This window comes from Puntigrus tetrazona, chromosome 24 (assembly GCF_018831695.1).
Source record: "Puntigrus tetrazona isolate hp1 chromosome 24, ASM1883169v1, whole genome shotgun sequence".
In the NCBI taxonomy this organism is placed as follows: Eukaryota; Metazoa; Chordata; class Actinopteri; order Cypriniformes; family Cyprinidae; genus Puntigrus; species Puntigrus tetrazona.
Genome location: NC_056722.1, coordinates 1,352,492 through 1,369,892, shown reverse-complemented (window position 1 = coordinate 1,369,892; position 17,401 = coordinate 1,352,492). Strand labels below are relative to the sequence as shown.

Genomic DNA, 17,401 nt, shown 5'->3' with positions numbered 1-17,401 from the left:
GTATCTATAAACATTTACTAAAGTATTAATTTTAACAAACGTATAACAGCTTTATCATCTTAAAATAACACTAAACAGTGAGCGTTAAGGTTAAGCTATATTGCATGTTTTCTGAAAGGAAATATCTGTATTATTGAGATTGTTTAGGATAGCGTGTTGCATTTTTACAATAACAGCATATTTTTACAATAAATTCACTTAATTGTTTGAGCAAATATAAATTATAATATTGCACTTTTATTGTGGATATACTTAGTATTTAAATACTATTACATTATTTAACACATTGAATTAGCATTTTTTTATTTTAGTTTTGCTTTTGTAATTTTATTATTTTTTGTTTTTAATATTTCTATTTGGGTATGTTTTTATAAATGCTTTTTTATATTGTTGTAGTAATTTTAGCACTTAAAATATTTCAGGCTTTCAAGTTTTTCATCTAATTTTGTTGATGAGATAAACTCCGCTTAGAGCGCTGATAATTTACTCACAGTATAAACGGAGAGCATGACGGCATAGTGCCGCTAATGTGATGTAAAAGATCTGTTAGCATAACAGGATTAAAGCTTATTAGATATATCAACTCTGAAATACTCTTGAGATGGACTGATTATATGTGTTAATGCCTGTACAAACCATGAAGCCACTTCATTTTCTACCGCAGTTTCACTAACGCACAGCGATTTCTGTATTTGTTTAGCTGTTGATTCTCTAGTTTGTGCTCAATGAATTAAAAATCTTAGCAGATGCTCATAAAAAGTATTTTATGATGATGACCAGGAGCAAAAAAAAATAAATCACCAAACACTGATCTATTTGAAACATTGCATTAGCTTTGACCGTCATAGCTCCCAAATCTCAGTTGCAATTAGTTTGAATTTGGAAAAGTTTTATGAGTTTAGAATGACGTGATGGTGAGCTAACAAGGATTTTCATTTCATGCGTGAACCATTTCTTTAGCTCTAAGCTACTCTGGGGAAGTGGGAAGTATTTTCATGTGCTCTATATGTCCTGAACACTAATGCAGTGAGTTTCTGTGAGTTAAATCCTGCATATTTCCACAGACGGACTGTTTCTTTTCCGGATTCTCTCTAATTATATTCATGCATTGCTGCTTTCTCAGTCCGAGCCCTGCTGCACTAGAACTGACACCAGGTTTACCATAATGCCCCTTACAGTTGTGCAGTTTAAATGGGGAAAGTGTCAGCAGGTGACCACTCTTGTGTCTCTGTATCAGCTGGACGTAATGAGTCTTTGTGGTCTTTCTACTCTTTCTGTGTTGTGTTTGTGAGCCCAAAATGATATGCAAAACTAGGTTCATTTTTATTAGTACCTTTTATTACTAGAACTGGTTTATTTATCATCTTAAAAAGTGTCTGCTTTACGGACAAATGAGGGAAGGAGTGTTCTTGTTTGGCAGTATCTCTAATGAAGTGTTGCCTAAATTTATTGTGTACGTGTTGTTAAGTCCTCTGTTTTATAGTAGATTTGGAAACTACATATACACTCTTACCACGGGTTACTTTCAAACGGCAATTAGGCTGGTTCTGTTTGGCAATCCTGTATACACTCATTGCCCTCCATTAATTTTGGCACCCTTGGTAAATCTGAGCAAAGGTGGCTGTGAAAATAAATCTGCATTGTTTATCCTTTTGATCTTTCATTCAAAAAAATGTACAAAATTCTAACTTGTCATTGAAGTAAAACAATTGATAGTAGGGTAAAAATCTCATTGTCAAATAAACGCTTTCCCTAGTTCATACTGGTCACAATTATTGGCACCCATTATCGCAACGTCCTTGTTCCAAGATAGCAGCCCTGAGTTTTCTCCTGTAGTGCCCGAAGTGTTTGGAGAACACCTGATAGGAGATCATACACCATTCCTTCACCAGTCTCTCCAGATCCTTCAGAATACCAGCTCCATGTTGATGCTTTTCCTCTTTAGTTCACCTCACTCATTTTCTACAGGGTTGAGGTCAGAGGACTGGGACAGCCATGGCAAGAGCTTAATTTTGTGCTTAGTGATCTGGGTGGAACCCAACACATGCCCCACGTGCGAAGACTTTGAAAGGTAGTGCAGCTCAGCCGGGTTGTGAAGCCTACTAGAAACCAACAGTGGCACGACTAACTGTAAGAGTTAAGTTCAGTCTGCGTCTCGTGTGTGCGTTGTGCATTCCAGTCTGTATTTGTGTTCTTCATTTCTAGGTTCTGGAGGTTTTAAAGGTTGAGCGCAGTTCCATCACTCCTCATTAGTTTGGTCTCACAGACAGGAACTCCTGCCAGAGTTTATCAATAAAAGGCCACGTTAACAGCCCAAACTCAGCACAGCCTTCTGCTTACTGTTCACCCCGGCTCAGTCCGCGCTGGGTAACCTCTCTGCCGAACAATGAATGATTCATAAAACATTCATCTTGTAGATGATCCACTGTAGCATGACCGTACATGTACAAACAGGGTACAGAAGTGGCGGTAAAGCCCGCTGTGATTGGCTGTCGCTCGCTCCTGCAGATCTTGTTGATAATGGGGGCGTCGGGGGAGAGATCAGTTATGAGCCGCTCTGCCGCCCGTTCACCATCCGTCTTCATTATTGTCATTTACTCTCATTTAGCTGGTGCATGGATTTCCGTTGAACCTGTCAGCACGGATAGTGTTTTATACTGAGATGAGTGTAGAGATTGTGTATTTGTGCTGAAAGAAGTTTAGCTGTGGGGTTCTTTGTGTTAAACAGTAGTTAAGGGTAGAAGAAACGATCTGTCGTGTGTCGCTGATGTGCTTCCTCATTTTTCTCTGTCTCTCTCTCTCTCTTTCTCTCTCTCATGCTTTAAAAGTACTTTTTCTTGCACTTTTCTATAAATAAAATCTCCAGTAACCCTTTTCTTCTGTTGCAGAGTGTCAGTGTAGGAGAGTAATTAAGTTGGGGATAAGAATCTGAAAGTCTGATTCTTTTGGGTGAATCAGTTTATTTAACTGGGAAATTTTTTTGTTTAGTGAATCTTGTTTGTTTAAACCGTATGAATGTCACTCACTCAGTCACTCAGTCACTCACAAACACACACACACAGAAAGTATATTTATATATAATATTAATTTTTTTAAATATATAAGAATGTGTTATATCGTGTTTTAGATATTTCATGTTCATTTATTAGTTATGGTTGCATTACATTTTGCAGGATAAGTATTTGTGTGTGTGTGTGTGTGTGTGTATATATATATTTATATATATATATTTATATATATATATATATATATATATATATATATTTATATATATATATATTTATATATATATATATATATATATATATATATATATATATATTTATATATATATATATATATATATATATATATATATATATATATATATATATATATATATATATATATTTATATATATATATATATATTTATATATATATATATTTATATATATATATATATATATTTATATATATATATATATATATATTTATATATATATATATATATATATATATATATATATATATATATATATATATATATTTATAATAATGTGTGTGATTTTATTTTATTTTTTTCTCAAACTGTAAATATTTATTATTTTAGATATGTGTAAATTAAAAATGTAAAATATCATACATAATTATCTATTTAATTTCTTTAATATAAAGTGTTTTATTTGTAAGTTCCATTTTAATATAATTTATACAAAATGATATAATCTTATATATCTCATTTGAACTGATGTTTATGTGTATATATATATATATATATATATATATGAAATATTGTACAAGTGATACTCAATTATCTAATTTGATATGTTGTATATTTACATATAAATTATGTTTTACATTATGTTGTTATATTTCATTTAGATCCCATTTGTCACAGCTGTTTTGTAATCAATGAATCCAAGGCTCATTTAAGTGATCTCATTCTCTACAATCTCAGATCTCCTGTAATGCAATAGCAGCTGGAGCATCATTTACAAATTACCTCCAACCTCAATGACCGATCATTGATCCACGAGTCACCCGCACATTTATCATTAATTCATTCCCTCTCACCTCTGACACACCTGAACATGCTTTGGAAGCCACTGTGCGGAAACACACCGTCTCTGACACACACACTTATGACCGACCGCCTTGACTGTGTTAGACACTCTTGACTGTAACTGAGATTAATTATCCCATGTGGAACTGGAGCACTCACAGGAAAAAGACCGTCTCTGGCAGCGTCGGGGAGCAGCTTCTGTAGATTTTGCTGTCCCGGTCCACTTTTAATTGGCTGTAAATGATGAGGAAAGCAGATAAATGGGGGATAAATCTTTGTGTTTACTCTGTAGCCGCTCGGCACTGCAATGCTGCTGTGGTAATATGGTTTCACAGACCAGGGCAAAATTTTCCCATCATGTCCAGACCACAGGTTTGAAGGTATGCAGTTAAATGAATATACAAAGAGTCAAATCACAGTTTCTGTGACAGTTTTCCTTTTAAAGATGTGTAAATGTAACATTAACTATGCATTTATCAGGCAACATCTTTGTTTTTTCTCCAGCTGATGATCTGCAACAATACTCAAGCTATCATTCCTGCTCTCATGTCCTACTTTCTTTGTCATATTTAGATGATACCCATATGTCATTATTATGAATTCAGTTCAGTTGATTATAGTGAATTAATCTGTTTCAGTAGTTATATCATTCATATATATGTATTTATATATCATATTATTATATATATATATATATATATATATATATATATATATATATATGATACAAGACCATATAAAAACAGATTTTTTTTTAAATTTTCAGATTATGTTTTTGTAATGCACAATGAAAGAACATGGTTTTTGAGAATTGTTAAAATAATGGTTTTTGCATAGATATTCGAATACATATTTGATTGACAATGGCTTGCATATTGTTCAACTAGTAACAAAAATGACAATTAATTGCTTAAAAAGGAATCAAATTCACAGCGGACAATTCATTCTCCAACTTACATTGCTTCTGATGATGCAAATTAGCAAAGATAGTTTTCTCAACTATGCAAAATGTGCAAAAATATTCAACCATAGAATCTTGCAGTTGACAACTATTCTACATAATTGTTTTTATATGTTCATCATTGTTTTTAACTAGCTTATGTAAATTAAATCAAAAGTGCTTTATTACAGTAGAATGCAAATCTCATTCAAAATATTTGTTCAGGGATCACAAGTTATTTAAAAAGGATTCAGACAGTAGTTGATCAGGGATAAGTTTGGATGTTGGACAGGATTCTGACGCGGTCTTTGGTCAGTTGATGACAGCATTACGAAGCCTTCACGGGTTGATCTGTAGACGTTGTGTTAGATTCGTTGGGAGTTTCTCTCAGCATTGTCTTCTTGCCAGAGGGTCCGTCAAGGCTGCGGGACACTGACAGAGAGAGAACGGCTTTCAGATTCAGCTCACACCCCCCTGCATATCAGCCTCCTGTAAAACAGCCCAATTTAGCCTTGACACCAGCGCAAACATCTACGTGCATCTGTCAACACTGATTCCTTCAGTCAGCTTAGAAACCGCTCACAGTCTGCGCACATACATACACGGCTTTCTTACATAGACTTATGAACTCAAGAACATACATTTAATATCCTTCTGCATACGTAATCATATGAAAAAAATAAAACCACTTAATTATTAATTATTAAATAATTCAAAGAAAAAGTTTAACACTGCCAAGTTAAGTCACCACATGTATGATTAGTGCTTCACATTTGTTTATCATTTCCTGTCATTACATCATATCAATTAAAGTGGCAAAAATAAATAAAATTACATGTTCTTTTTTATATACATATTTTGAATGTAGATATATTTGTTTATATTCCATAATCGTCCAGTCTCTTTACAAGGACAATTTTTATATTATTTTGTTGCGTCTTTTATTTTAGTGTCTTTTATTTTGTCCTTTTTAATTTAATTTAATATTGCTTGGTTTTTTTTCCCATTTTGTATTTTTATTTTAGCTTGCCTTTATTTTGTATTTTTATTGCATTATGTATGTAATTTATTTTGTCTTATTTTTTTTTATTAAACATTTTATTTTATTCTATTATGTTTTAGTTAATTTTACTTTATTTGTATTTTCATTTATTCTGGCACATTTGCTTTAATTCAGTGTGCTTATGAATGTGTACTATCCCTGTTAAACATTCTGGATCGTTAATATTGTTGTCTTTTTACTGTAATTGATACCCCCTTGGTTTTGCATTCCATATATCTCGAACACCAAACACTGAATTAAACATTATAAACACATGAACACGTGCTTTATAAACCAGCACATGCACACACTTCACAGTCAGTGCTAATTTTTGTGAACAGTGCAGTTTTTTTGGATGCAAAGTGTGTGTTTTTTTTCTTGGATGTGTGAGATAAAAAGCCGTAGTGGAGGATTCTGATATTTCTGTTCTCTGAGAGTCCGTAGGGGCTTGAGTAGTGCCTCCCTGCTGTGCTCTTGCCTCTGCGCCTGGCTGGGCAGCTCCAGAAGAGGCGGGAAAGAACGGGAACCTCCGGGACCCAAGGGAAGAACCTCAGACAGGACCACACAGATGGACCGGCAGCTTAGTGCTTAAGAGAGATACAGAGCGACAGAATGAACGATAGAAACTGACTGACTCATTGATGAGAGAAGCGTTCAGACTGTCTGCTCGGCAAGTCACAACATTTTGGAAGGCGAAAACAGATCATACTTAGTATTAGAAGGTTTTCATTTAGCAGAACTGCTTTGCTCTGTTCTTGGATCGTGGCAGATTAGTTGAGATCCGAGTTTGGCGCTGAAAGCTTGTAGGTTCAAGAGCAATTGACATCAAAGATTTTTATAAGTAATAAGTACACTGTAGGTCGCTTTGCATGAAGCAGTTGCTTACAGAAAGAATATTTAGCGTCTTCCTTATACGATGTAATTAAAGTGACTCGAACGCTGAGAACTGAGTTTAGAACGACTGCTCTCTCAGCCTGGGTCCTGTGCGGTCCTTTGTAAATATTTGATATGAACTTTAGTCATGAATCTGAGCTGCCGCTTGACATTTCACTGCACCGCAATTAGAATTCTCCCTCAAATAGTATTCTTTAATTACACTTGGGAATGTCATAGTTATGGACCAGGCATGCTAGGTGTAGGGCTGCTAACTCTGCAATCACCAGCCGCTATGTCAACATCCAATCAGGGATAAGTATTAATGAGGTAATGGAAGCAGCAGTCAGGACTGCTGTAAAGATGAAGGCTGTGCACTGAAACCCAATAAGCTGCCTACGGCATTTTTAAGGGAACACTTCAACCAAAATTCAGATTTTCTTTTACTCGCCCCATTGTTGTTCCAAACCTGCGGGACAGTTTTGAAACATGCTGGAGCCCATACTATGGACCAGTGATGGCAAAATAACCTCAGTTTTCAAAGAAGATAAAGTCATGATTATGAGATCAACTTGATGCTGTGAAAGTATGTAGAATTAACTATCAGTCATCATTTTGTGACAATTATGGCTTATTATTATTTTTGACGTCTCATAGTTTGGTTTTTTTTCTCACAAATTTGACACTTTGTCTCATAATTATGACTTAGCATTTAGAGCTTTTAGTTTGACATAATTATGATTTACCAAGGCATTTCTCAAGTGGCAGAAATGGGCTTCCATACCTTAATTTGTAGACTAAAGGTTTGTATGATTTGTATTTGTATTCGTAGACAACGTAACTTGTTTTGTTCTTATTCACAGAAGAAAGCAAGCTACTAATACTGAGAAGATAATAAGGAAGGAAAGTCAGTCACAGTTTCCAGTTTAGGCCCACTGTAAAGACTTGAAACCTCACCTTTCAGTTTTCTTAAAATTTTGACTTTGTCACAATTTAATCTTTTAATCTCATAATTTTGTCTTTTTATCACATTATCTCAGCGTTATTTTTTATCTAATTGATTTTATCTTTTACTTTTGATGGCATGAAGAGTCGTAATTACAAGAAAAAAAATAACTATGGCATCAAAAAAAGAGTAAAAACTATATTATGTAATCTCATAATTTACTTTGTTGCTGTCTTATAATTGAATTTTTTTTCTTTTCGAAATGGTTTACTGCATTTGCATAATGCATTTTTTTTCTGATGTAGCAAAAATGAGCTTCCATTTTGACTTTATTTATAATAAAAAATATTTTTTTATGTGTTTCCCAGAAGAAAGGTTTTTTTAATACATTTCATAATTTCGACTTTTTTATCTCATTGTTGTCTTATTATTTGGGTCTCACCATCTCATAATTCTGACCCTTTATGCCATAATAATAAGTAATCGATTATTTGTAGAAAGTAGCCACCTAACAATGTTAACATGACACCTACTACGTACTGTAAATTGACCTAATTAATTCTAGTAATCTAATTCATTTTCATCTTGGTAAGGCAGCTGCTTTCTTAAGCAGCTCACAAGGTTTTGGTACAGAACCAATGAATCCTGCCTCCATAATACACATGGTCATTCTCGTTCACTCTAAGTCTCTTCCTTATTCTCTCTCTCTCTCTCTCTCTGTCTCTCTTTGTTTTCTCCCTCGTATCACTGAACCCAGCCTTTGAGTGCTGCTGAAATAGAGAGGGACCACTGGACTGGAAATTGCTCTTCCCTACATGTCCCCTCACTCTCTTTCTTTCTCTCCCAGCTCTGTGTGTTAGGTGGTTGCGGATAATTGTCTCTCTGTGCCATACACAGCTGTAGCCGAGGGGTGTTGGACAGCACAGAGAGTTCAGTGTCCCAGTGGGGGACCCGTCAGTGTGTTGGACTCAATTAATCCTCTTTCAGCTGGTTAACACTAAAAATATAACTCCTCTTCCTCGCTACTCTGTATTCAAGCCTATCGCAGAAACTACGAGGGGCCAGGTGTGATCACACAATGTCTGTTTGTGTTTTGCAGTCTTTACGGGCGACACATGCAGGCCAACCCAGAGGCTCCCAAAAAGAACGCAGACAAATCCAAGAAGATCAGCCGCAAGCCGCTGGCAGCCAAGAACAAGTAACGAAGAGGGGCGACGAAGAGCTGATCCGACCACCCGAGATGATGAACCTCACTGCATGTGCCTTTCCATTTGATATTTATTCAGAAATTATGTTTTATATTGCTTCAGTATTACGTTAATCATGTAACCTCCAAATGACTCCACTCTTGATACGGCCATTTTTTTTTCCAAGTGTCCTTCTCGTCCAATGCCACTTTTTGCCTTCAAAGTGCCGCTTCTGTCAAGTCAGATCTGCTTTGGGTGCTAATCAGCTTTTCTGAACGCGTTTGTTGTGTCTCGAGAGGCGACGGGAGTTTCGTCCTACTCGACCATCCAGACGAGGAGAGCGGTGAATTTCGGGAGGCGGTGACGAGCGCTTTGTAACCGTACTGGGATTTAGCAGGAGTTTGGGGTCTTAGTGGAGTCTGAGCAGGATTGTGTCAGTTCTCCGGGGGGGGAAACCGCTGACTGCTTCCTCTGCCTCTTAATGACAGATACGAATGGCTGCAAACTGGAGTTTCAGATGGTACACAGCAGATTCCAGACAGAAACACCCCAGTGGCCATTTGAGAGGGTCAACAAGATATTGCAACAGACCACAGATGCTGTTCTCTGAAGCGGTTGGCCATTGTTTCTTACTGTGTATTCTGGTTAACATGACGGTGCAACTTTTTACAGAACAATATACAGTTGTATTTGTAAAGAACCAGGTTGTTGAACCGGTTAATCATTCAATAATATTGCCATTTCTGCCGTCACTACAGCTTTATGTACACTAACATCTAAATCTGCAAAGCTTGGCTGAATTTGAAGTTTATTTTTTATGGATGTGCTAGTTCTTGTTTTTAAACGTCACAAGCCATTTCATTGCAATCACGTTTAAATTTGTTATATTTTACTGTGTTTTTATCATGTGCACACAGCGCTGTGTGCTATGTACTAAATTTTTGACGTTGAAATAAAGTCACCATTTTGTTGGACAATTCTGTTTTTTCTTCGCAAGTTGGAAAGCATTTGGAACGGCCAAGCCAATCTTCTAAAATGTATAGTTTCAGGTTGGTAAGATTTTTATTTTTAATTGGTAAAAAGCATTTATTTTTGTTTTTAAATTATAGCAAAAATGGTACTGTCGTGAAATAATATTACAATTCTAAATAACCGTTTTCTATTTGAATATACTGTAAAACGTAATTTATTCCTGTGACGCAAAATAATTTTCAGCATAATTACTTCAGTCTTCGATGTTGCATAATCCTTCAGAAATCATTCTAATATGATCATTTGCTGCTCGGGAAAATTTCTTCTCAAAGTAATTTTTTTTCTTCCCACTGCTTTTAAACTTTTTTTTCCAGAAAAGTATATTATTATATTTTTTTCCAACAGTGTTAAAATCTTTTACTGTGACACTGAGGACAAAAAATTAGTTGCATGTGTTTTCTATTTTGGGGATTTGCCAACAATCTGAAGTCTTATTAAGCGCTTGGAAGATAAGTTAAAGTTTGAAGCTGCTTTCGAGAAAGTTTGCAGGGTGTGATCTGAAACAGCTACAGAGGATCATCACATCTAAAAACGATCTTCCCATCGGAGGCCCCGTCATGGTCCGGACCACCTCCATGACAGCAGATCAGGGGTAAAGGAGCTGACCTTTCAAAGCTGTGAGTCAGATGATGATGGGGTGTGGGCTTGTGTTTGTAGAAGGTCCATGATGGTCGCATGGGATTTCCTGTCTCTCTTCGCTAATATTCTGCTCGCATTATTATTACCCCGTCCAGACGCCGCTGTCTTCCTCGTTCACACTCTCAGCAGGCACATCTGTCCAGCGCACGTTCGCCCCAATACACTTTCCTCTTTCGCTCAGCAGGAACATCTGTCCATGGCAAAGTCCACACTGCGTCCCGAACCTCTTCCACTCTTCAACTGTCTTGTGACCCTCTGGATTCTTCATCCACTTGCCAAAGTTTTCTTTGGTGAGAGGCGTGGTTTGTAAAAGTTTTCCACCAATTCATTACGCCCCAAACTCTTCAGCCGATCAATCTCTTGCTCAGCGGAGAAGCGGTTGTTTAGATCCCGAACCAGGCTTGTCCCATCCTTCTGCCAGCGTCGATAGGAAGTGGGACGTTGAAGTTTAAAAATGAGTCTGAATGGCGATGGATCACCATGCGCCGACAATTACTCACTGACCTTTCAGAGGAATCCTTGAATGTCTTTTTCTTTTCCTTGAGTTACAGACTTGTAGCGATTTTGCTTTGCTTGATTACTTTTTTTGTTTGTTTAGTTTGTTTTATCACCCTGTTTAAAACGATTTCTCGTGGCGAACTCTCTATGCAGCTCATACGCTGAAGGGCATTACGGCCCTCGCTAACCGAGGTCATTGATTTTTGCCTGCTTGATTTATGGGGCCCGGGAAACTCCTCTGGAGAGCAGGTCCCATGTTGACCAATGAAATGGCGTCGCCGGAGACGCTGTTGAACCTAGACTTTCATCAAGCGCTGAGGGTAAACAGTATGGATAGTGGCCCATTGTGTTGTTCGAAGATAATTGGAGGCGTTTGAGACCTCGCTGAGTCAAAACTCTGAACAATACAACAGATTCGGGGCCAGCGGTGCAACCGGTCCATCTAACCGATAATCACGCGAATCGGAGGTTACTAACCATCTAACCTGTTGAAATCTTGAGAGATGTACCTCGACCGTTTAGTAGCACACAGTCGTGCAACTGCAAGGTGGTCGATTCCCAGATTGGAGTTAAATGAATGATTTGTTCTTGCATCCTGTAGTGGCAGTGCATCACTGGCAGGTCTATACTATTGGCATACGTGTCGTTTTGTGGTTGCGCCTTTTACCTTCAAAGCTCATTCTCAGGGATACGTGAATAAACATTTTCAATAGCTTCATTTTTCACGGTGCAGTGACCTGGAACATCAACTTGATCAAAAAGGGAACCGTGCGAATCCAAAAGTTTGGGTTGCACTTCTAAAAGTAAAAAAATAAAAAAAAACTAAACAAATTTTAATGGTATGATACAAATATTCAAAAGTCCAAATGCATTAAATGCTATTCAAATCTATCTATCTATCTATCTATCTATCTATCTATCTATCTATCTATCTATCTATCTGTCTACCTTTATATATTTAATCTTCATCAAATAAATTTTTTTTACGCAAAATAGTATTTCTGTCTATATATATATATACACAAAATATATATATATATATATATATGTGTGTGTGTGTGTGTGTGTGTAGAAATTATATATATACATACACACACATTATATATTTAACATGTTATATATTTTATATATTTATACTTTTCATTGAGTAGTTTCTGTAACCAAAACTGCTTTTATATTTTTGTTACATTATACTGTTTATTATGATTAGAATATTGTATTGAATGCATATTGATGTTAATAAGTAGTAGTTTTAAATAAGTCGTTTGAATAAATTTAATGTGTTTTTAACTTCAAAAAGTAGGCATGTTTCATATTTTAAAAAGGCATTTAGCTTTAATCAATGTTCATGATCACCAGTTCCCTCAAGAGTGTGACAACTTGTCCCGTTATATTTTAATTATTTTGCGCAGTCTACATTTGTGTCAAAATACTGTTTTTGTGTGTGTGTATCTGTCCTGTGCAGATGTTTGATGTGTGATTTTGCGTTTTGGTGTTATAAGACAGCGCTGGATCTCTCCCTCCCTCTTTTTCTCTCGTGTCCTGCGCTCACACTCGCACTCACGCAGAGCGTCTCATTTCTCCAGATCTTCATGACATCCCGCTTTATCCAGCTCATCTCGTCTTTTGCGCGCAGAGGAAAGACTTTAAAAGCGAGGGAAGGATATCGGGGTGTGTTCGAGGATCTCGGGCGGCTTTTCTCGTCCATCGGTGGAGTTTTTCTTTTGCGCGTCTGCATGTGGAGAGACGCTGATGGTGACGCGCTTTTGGAGAGCTGATGCTGATGCTGAAGCGGGGCTGTGAGTGAGCCAACATCAGCAGAAAAGAAGTTAAGTGAGAGAAGAATACAAGAGGGGGAAAAAAAGAGAAGCTTTTGGGGACCGTGCCAGAAGTTCGTTAACAAAACCAATCGGACTTTTTTTTCTCATCTGTAGAGGTACCTCACCAGCCTTCAAAATTTCGCCCAAAAGCAGACAGGAGGATCGGCCGGTGCTGACGAGACTCGTCGGCAGGAAGCGGCTGATCGCGGCTGGGGTGCTCGGTGTGGTCATGGTCCTGGTGCTGGTAATCCTGATCCCGGTTTTGGTGAGCTCCGCCGGGACATCCGCCGCGCACTACGAGATGCTCGGCACTTGCAGGATGGTTTGCGATCCTTACGGAACCAAATCTCCGACCAGCACGGTCTCAGCAGACCCGGCCCGGGACAGCAGCCTTATGCAGTCTTTACCAACTTTTATACAAGGTCCGAAAGGTGAACCGGGACGCCCGGGGAAAGTGGGGCCGAGGGGCCCTCCCGGTGAACCCGGACACCCCGGACCCCCCGGACCTCCCGGAGAGAAGGGGGAACCGGGACGACCTGGATTACCCGGGCAGCCGGGACCAAACATGGCAACCGGCGCCATCAGCGCGGCCACCTACAGCACCGTGCCCAAAATCGCCTTTTACGCAGGGCTCAAAAAGCAGCACGAGGGCTACGAGCTGCTGAAGTTTGACGACGTGGTCACGAATCTCGGGAATCATTACGACCCAACCACGGGCAAATTTACCTGCTCCATACCGGGAATATACTTCTTTACGTACCATGTGCTCATGAGAGGAGGAGACGGAACTAGCATGTGGGCTGATCTGTGCAAGAACAATCAGGTGAGCGCGCGCGCCAACACAAATACACAAAGCACTCAAATATTCGGCATATGATGACATAACGCATTTGAAGACATTATAATAGCTGCCTTTCTTCATTTCCCTTTTCTCTATATACTACTTTTAGACGTAAAAGCGTTATTGATATCCGTTCAGGCATAAAAGTTTGTTTCCAGTCTCAGAATAAAAAAAACATCGCTGCTCTACTGGGTGTAAAATATGATTATATTTCCATTTTTTTTGTCCTATAGGCATAAAATCCTTTTGCAAGTAGCTAAAAAATGATCAGACCTTCAACCCCCCCCCAAAAAAACTACAATGATGAAATATTGCATTATTATTTAATAATGACAGGATATATTGATATAATATATTTATCAATAAAATAAATATTAATACATTTGCAATCACATTATTATTATTGTAAGCCTAATTTATATTACACGTTTTTTTTTTCATATTTGTATGAAATAAAAAAAAATCTAAATTGTCTAATTAAATTACAGATAAAATAGTATTAAACTTTGGTAGTAATAAACTTAATTAGTAATTTGCATATGGCCTTAATGTAGAGTGCTTAAAAATTAATTTTGTGTTAGACGCAGTCTCACAAGGTGAAAATTAATGACTTGAATGAATTCGCACGTAAATTGAAAACTTAAATAAAGTGTGTTAATAGATTCAACAGCTTGAGTGAGTCAAAGCAATTTTACATGTTTCGTGCATCACCAGCATCCAGCGTGACATATATTAAGAACATTAAATTAATTACATTTTAAGTCTCATTAAAAAGGTAAACCTTGCCAAAACTGCTGGTTAGAGTTTTTTTCTTGAATGAAATGCATCACAATCTCTCTCTCTCTTTCTCTCTCTCTCTCTCTCCCTCTCTCGCTCTCTCCCTCTCTTTGACATACTTTAAACCACCAAATCAATAGTTTACATTAATATATATATATATATATATATATATATATATATATATATAGGTATAAAAAATTGCTGAAAAATTGCTGATACCATTTTTATAAAAAAAAGAAAGCATAATTTTTGTGTATGTGTATATAATTCATACATTGCAATAAAGCACATAGTTGCCACTGTTTATTGTCCTGGTGTATCTTAAAGAAACAAATCTGTGCTTCTCACAAATAAAAAGCTTAGTGGGTGTGGCCAATATTATAATATGACCATATATATTTACATATATTTACATGTTATACGTTAAACATTAACTGTATATATGATTGTTACCATAATAAAAACTATTTAAATATATTTCTTTAGCAAACACTCAGACTAAACCCTATTTTGCTGAGGCTGAGACCTCGAAACCTGATATATATGCATGAAAAGCATATATATTCTCCGTCAGACAGCTGTAACGGTGCACTAAATGTTCCTCTCTTCCCGCAGGTCCGTGCCAGCGCCATCGCCCAGGACGCGGATCAAAACTACGACTACGCCAGCAACAGCGTTGTTCTTCATCTTGAGCCCGGAGACGAAGTCTACATCAAACTAGACGGGGGTAAAGCCCACGGGGGCAACAACAACAAGTACAGCACCTTCTCTGGTTTTATTATATACGCCGATTAGGACATACGCACCTGCTCCAGACGGTCTATCTCGTCCCCTTCTGCTGTTCCTCTTCCTTTCTTTCTTTTTTTTTTTTTTTTTTTTTTGCATAATTTTCCTTTGGGCCCAGGGCAAGCAGACAGACCTGCTCGAACACCCCTCATCATTAGTCTGTAGATGTGGGTTTGAAGGCAGAACTCTTTGCCCTGCAATCCAAAAAAATCAAGAAACGACCAAAAAGAAAAAAAAAAAGGCCCGGAGAAAGAAGCGCTTCGTCACTGAGGAAAGACGGACCGAGGAAACGAAGCTGCCGAGGAGTTTACTGTGTGTCTTTCTATGTCTGTGGCCATCAAAGAAGCCTGTGAGATGTTTTCTAATATGTAACCTGACATAATCGGCTATATGTGCAATAACGTAAACTGCGATATTTGTCATTCGAAAACCATCTCGGTCAGTCAAGATGCCTGAATGAGTTGCACATCATGATCCATTAGCCCAAATTTCATCATCATCATCATCATCATCATCATCCGTTAGATATCCAGTGTAACCTGACCAAAATGTTCCTATTGCATAATATATATCTGCTAAATCGCCGCAGATATTTATTCCCTGATTGTTTGTGAGTGCTAATTATGAATTAGGGACATAAAACAAAACAATATACCTTTGGTGGTAATGGCTTGCCGTGAAATTATATCCCAGAATTGCTAAAGCTTTCAGCATTTTACTTTTAGTCTGCCGTGTCAAAAGCTTTTTTTTTTTCGGTGCGTGATGTCAGCCGGCATCTTTTATTGCACACAGACGTATTAGACCGAGAAGGAATATGTTTCTTGTGATATTTAGAGCACTATGCAGAGTATGGGTGTTAATATGTAAATGTGTATCTATCTTCAGAGATTTCCAGAATGTGATTAATAATATTGAATCTTATTTTTAGTGTAAATATGATACTGGATTTCTTTTTTTTTGTTTTGTTGTCGTTTTAATATGAAAGAGCATCAGGTGAGCGTTACGTATCTGTGTCACTCTCATCTCCAGGTTGGGATGGCAGGGAATGTGTGTGATGAATTATTATCCGAGGATTATTTTTCTGTTCCTGTCCTGCTGCTGTAATTCTCATTCACATCTACGACCCTTCAAACACATTTTCCATTAAATGGAAATTTGATCAGATATGTGCATTTTCCTCGTTTTATGTATCGGTTTCTGTATGCATGCTCATTGGGGGAAGCTGTTCTTATACGTGCACTCTCAAAAAAAAAGTGAAGCTTCGTAAAGCTTCGAATCCTTTGCGAATTGCTTCGTACCGGCGATTCAGAACGCGTACTGAACTGGTAAAGTCTAGTAAGCGAGGCTTTGTTACGTCATAACTATTTCGGAGTATTTCGCGATTTCGTTGGTTCGCCATTGGGGATGATCACTGTGTTGTTAAATTTGTAGACTTTTTAATTAAACGTTTGCATGACAAAAGAAATAGTTGCAAGCCGCTCCAATAGGCGAAACTAAATTCCCTTTCAAGGAACGTGTTCACTCGGTGGCCGTATTTTCGATGCAAACAAGAAATCTCAAATCCTGAAATCTCAAAAAACTGCTCTCAGAAATCACAATTAAATTACGTTTTTCAAATCGGCAACAAAATCTGAAACAAACTGCCCCATGAATGTTGTTTCTAATGCTCAAATAGTGTTAAAAAAGCTTATTTTTCAGGCTACTCTAGATCAGCCAATACGCATGTTATACGTCGGGTGTAGCCTCGGGTTTCTATGGGAACGGAGCTTCTAATAGCTACTGCAGCGATGCAATGACTTTACCAACCAGCGATTGGCTCTTTCATTTAGAAGGCGGGATTATTTTGCCATATTGGCATTATGGTTTCTCGTTTAGCAAAAATGGCACACCTTCATGTCGTTCCAAACCTGTAAGATCTTTGTTCATCTTTAGAACACAAACTAAGAATTTTTTTGTTGCTACATAGACAGCAA

The 17,401-nt window shown here is 37.3% G+C and overlaps 2 protein-coding genes across 2 annotated transcripts in view; both read left to right on the top strand.

Moving 5' to 3' along the window:
• rsu1 (Ras suppressor protein 1) overlaps window positions 1-10,006 on the top strand; it is a 27,463-nt gene extending 17,457 nt beyond the window's left edge. The window contains exon 9 of the mRNA XM_043226443.1: window positions 8,945-10,006. Within this exon, the coding sequence (XP_043082378.1) occupies window positions 8,945-9,047 (103 nt within the window). The 3' untranslated portion in view covers window positions 9,048-10,006. The remainder of the gene's footprint in view (window positions 1-8,944) is intronic.
• A 2,404-nt stretch (window positions 10,007-12,410) lies between these two features.
• Window positions 12,411-16,592, top strand: c1ql3a (complement component 1, q subcomponent-like 3a). The gene is made up of 2 exons (XM_043225828.1): window positions 12,411-13,844; window positions 15,258-16,592. Exons 1-2 carry the CDS (start codon window positions 13,251-13,253, stop codon window positions 15,435-15,437), a joined length of 774 nt encoding a protein of 257 aa, XP_043081763.1. The 5' UTR covers window positions 12,411-13,250; the 3' UTR covers window positions 15,438-16,592.
• Window positions 16,593-17,401: the final 809 nt, after the last annotated feature.

Coding starts and splice junctions, on each gene's coding strand:
- c1ql3a (XM_043225828.1), top strand. CDS start 13,251: ATGGTCCTGGTGCTGGTAATCCTGATCCCGGTTTTGGTGAGCTCCGCC. Junction 13,845..15,257: donor ATCTGTGCAAGAACAATCAG/GTGAGCGCGCGC, acceptor CTCTTCCCGCAG/GTCCGTGCCAGCGCCATCGC.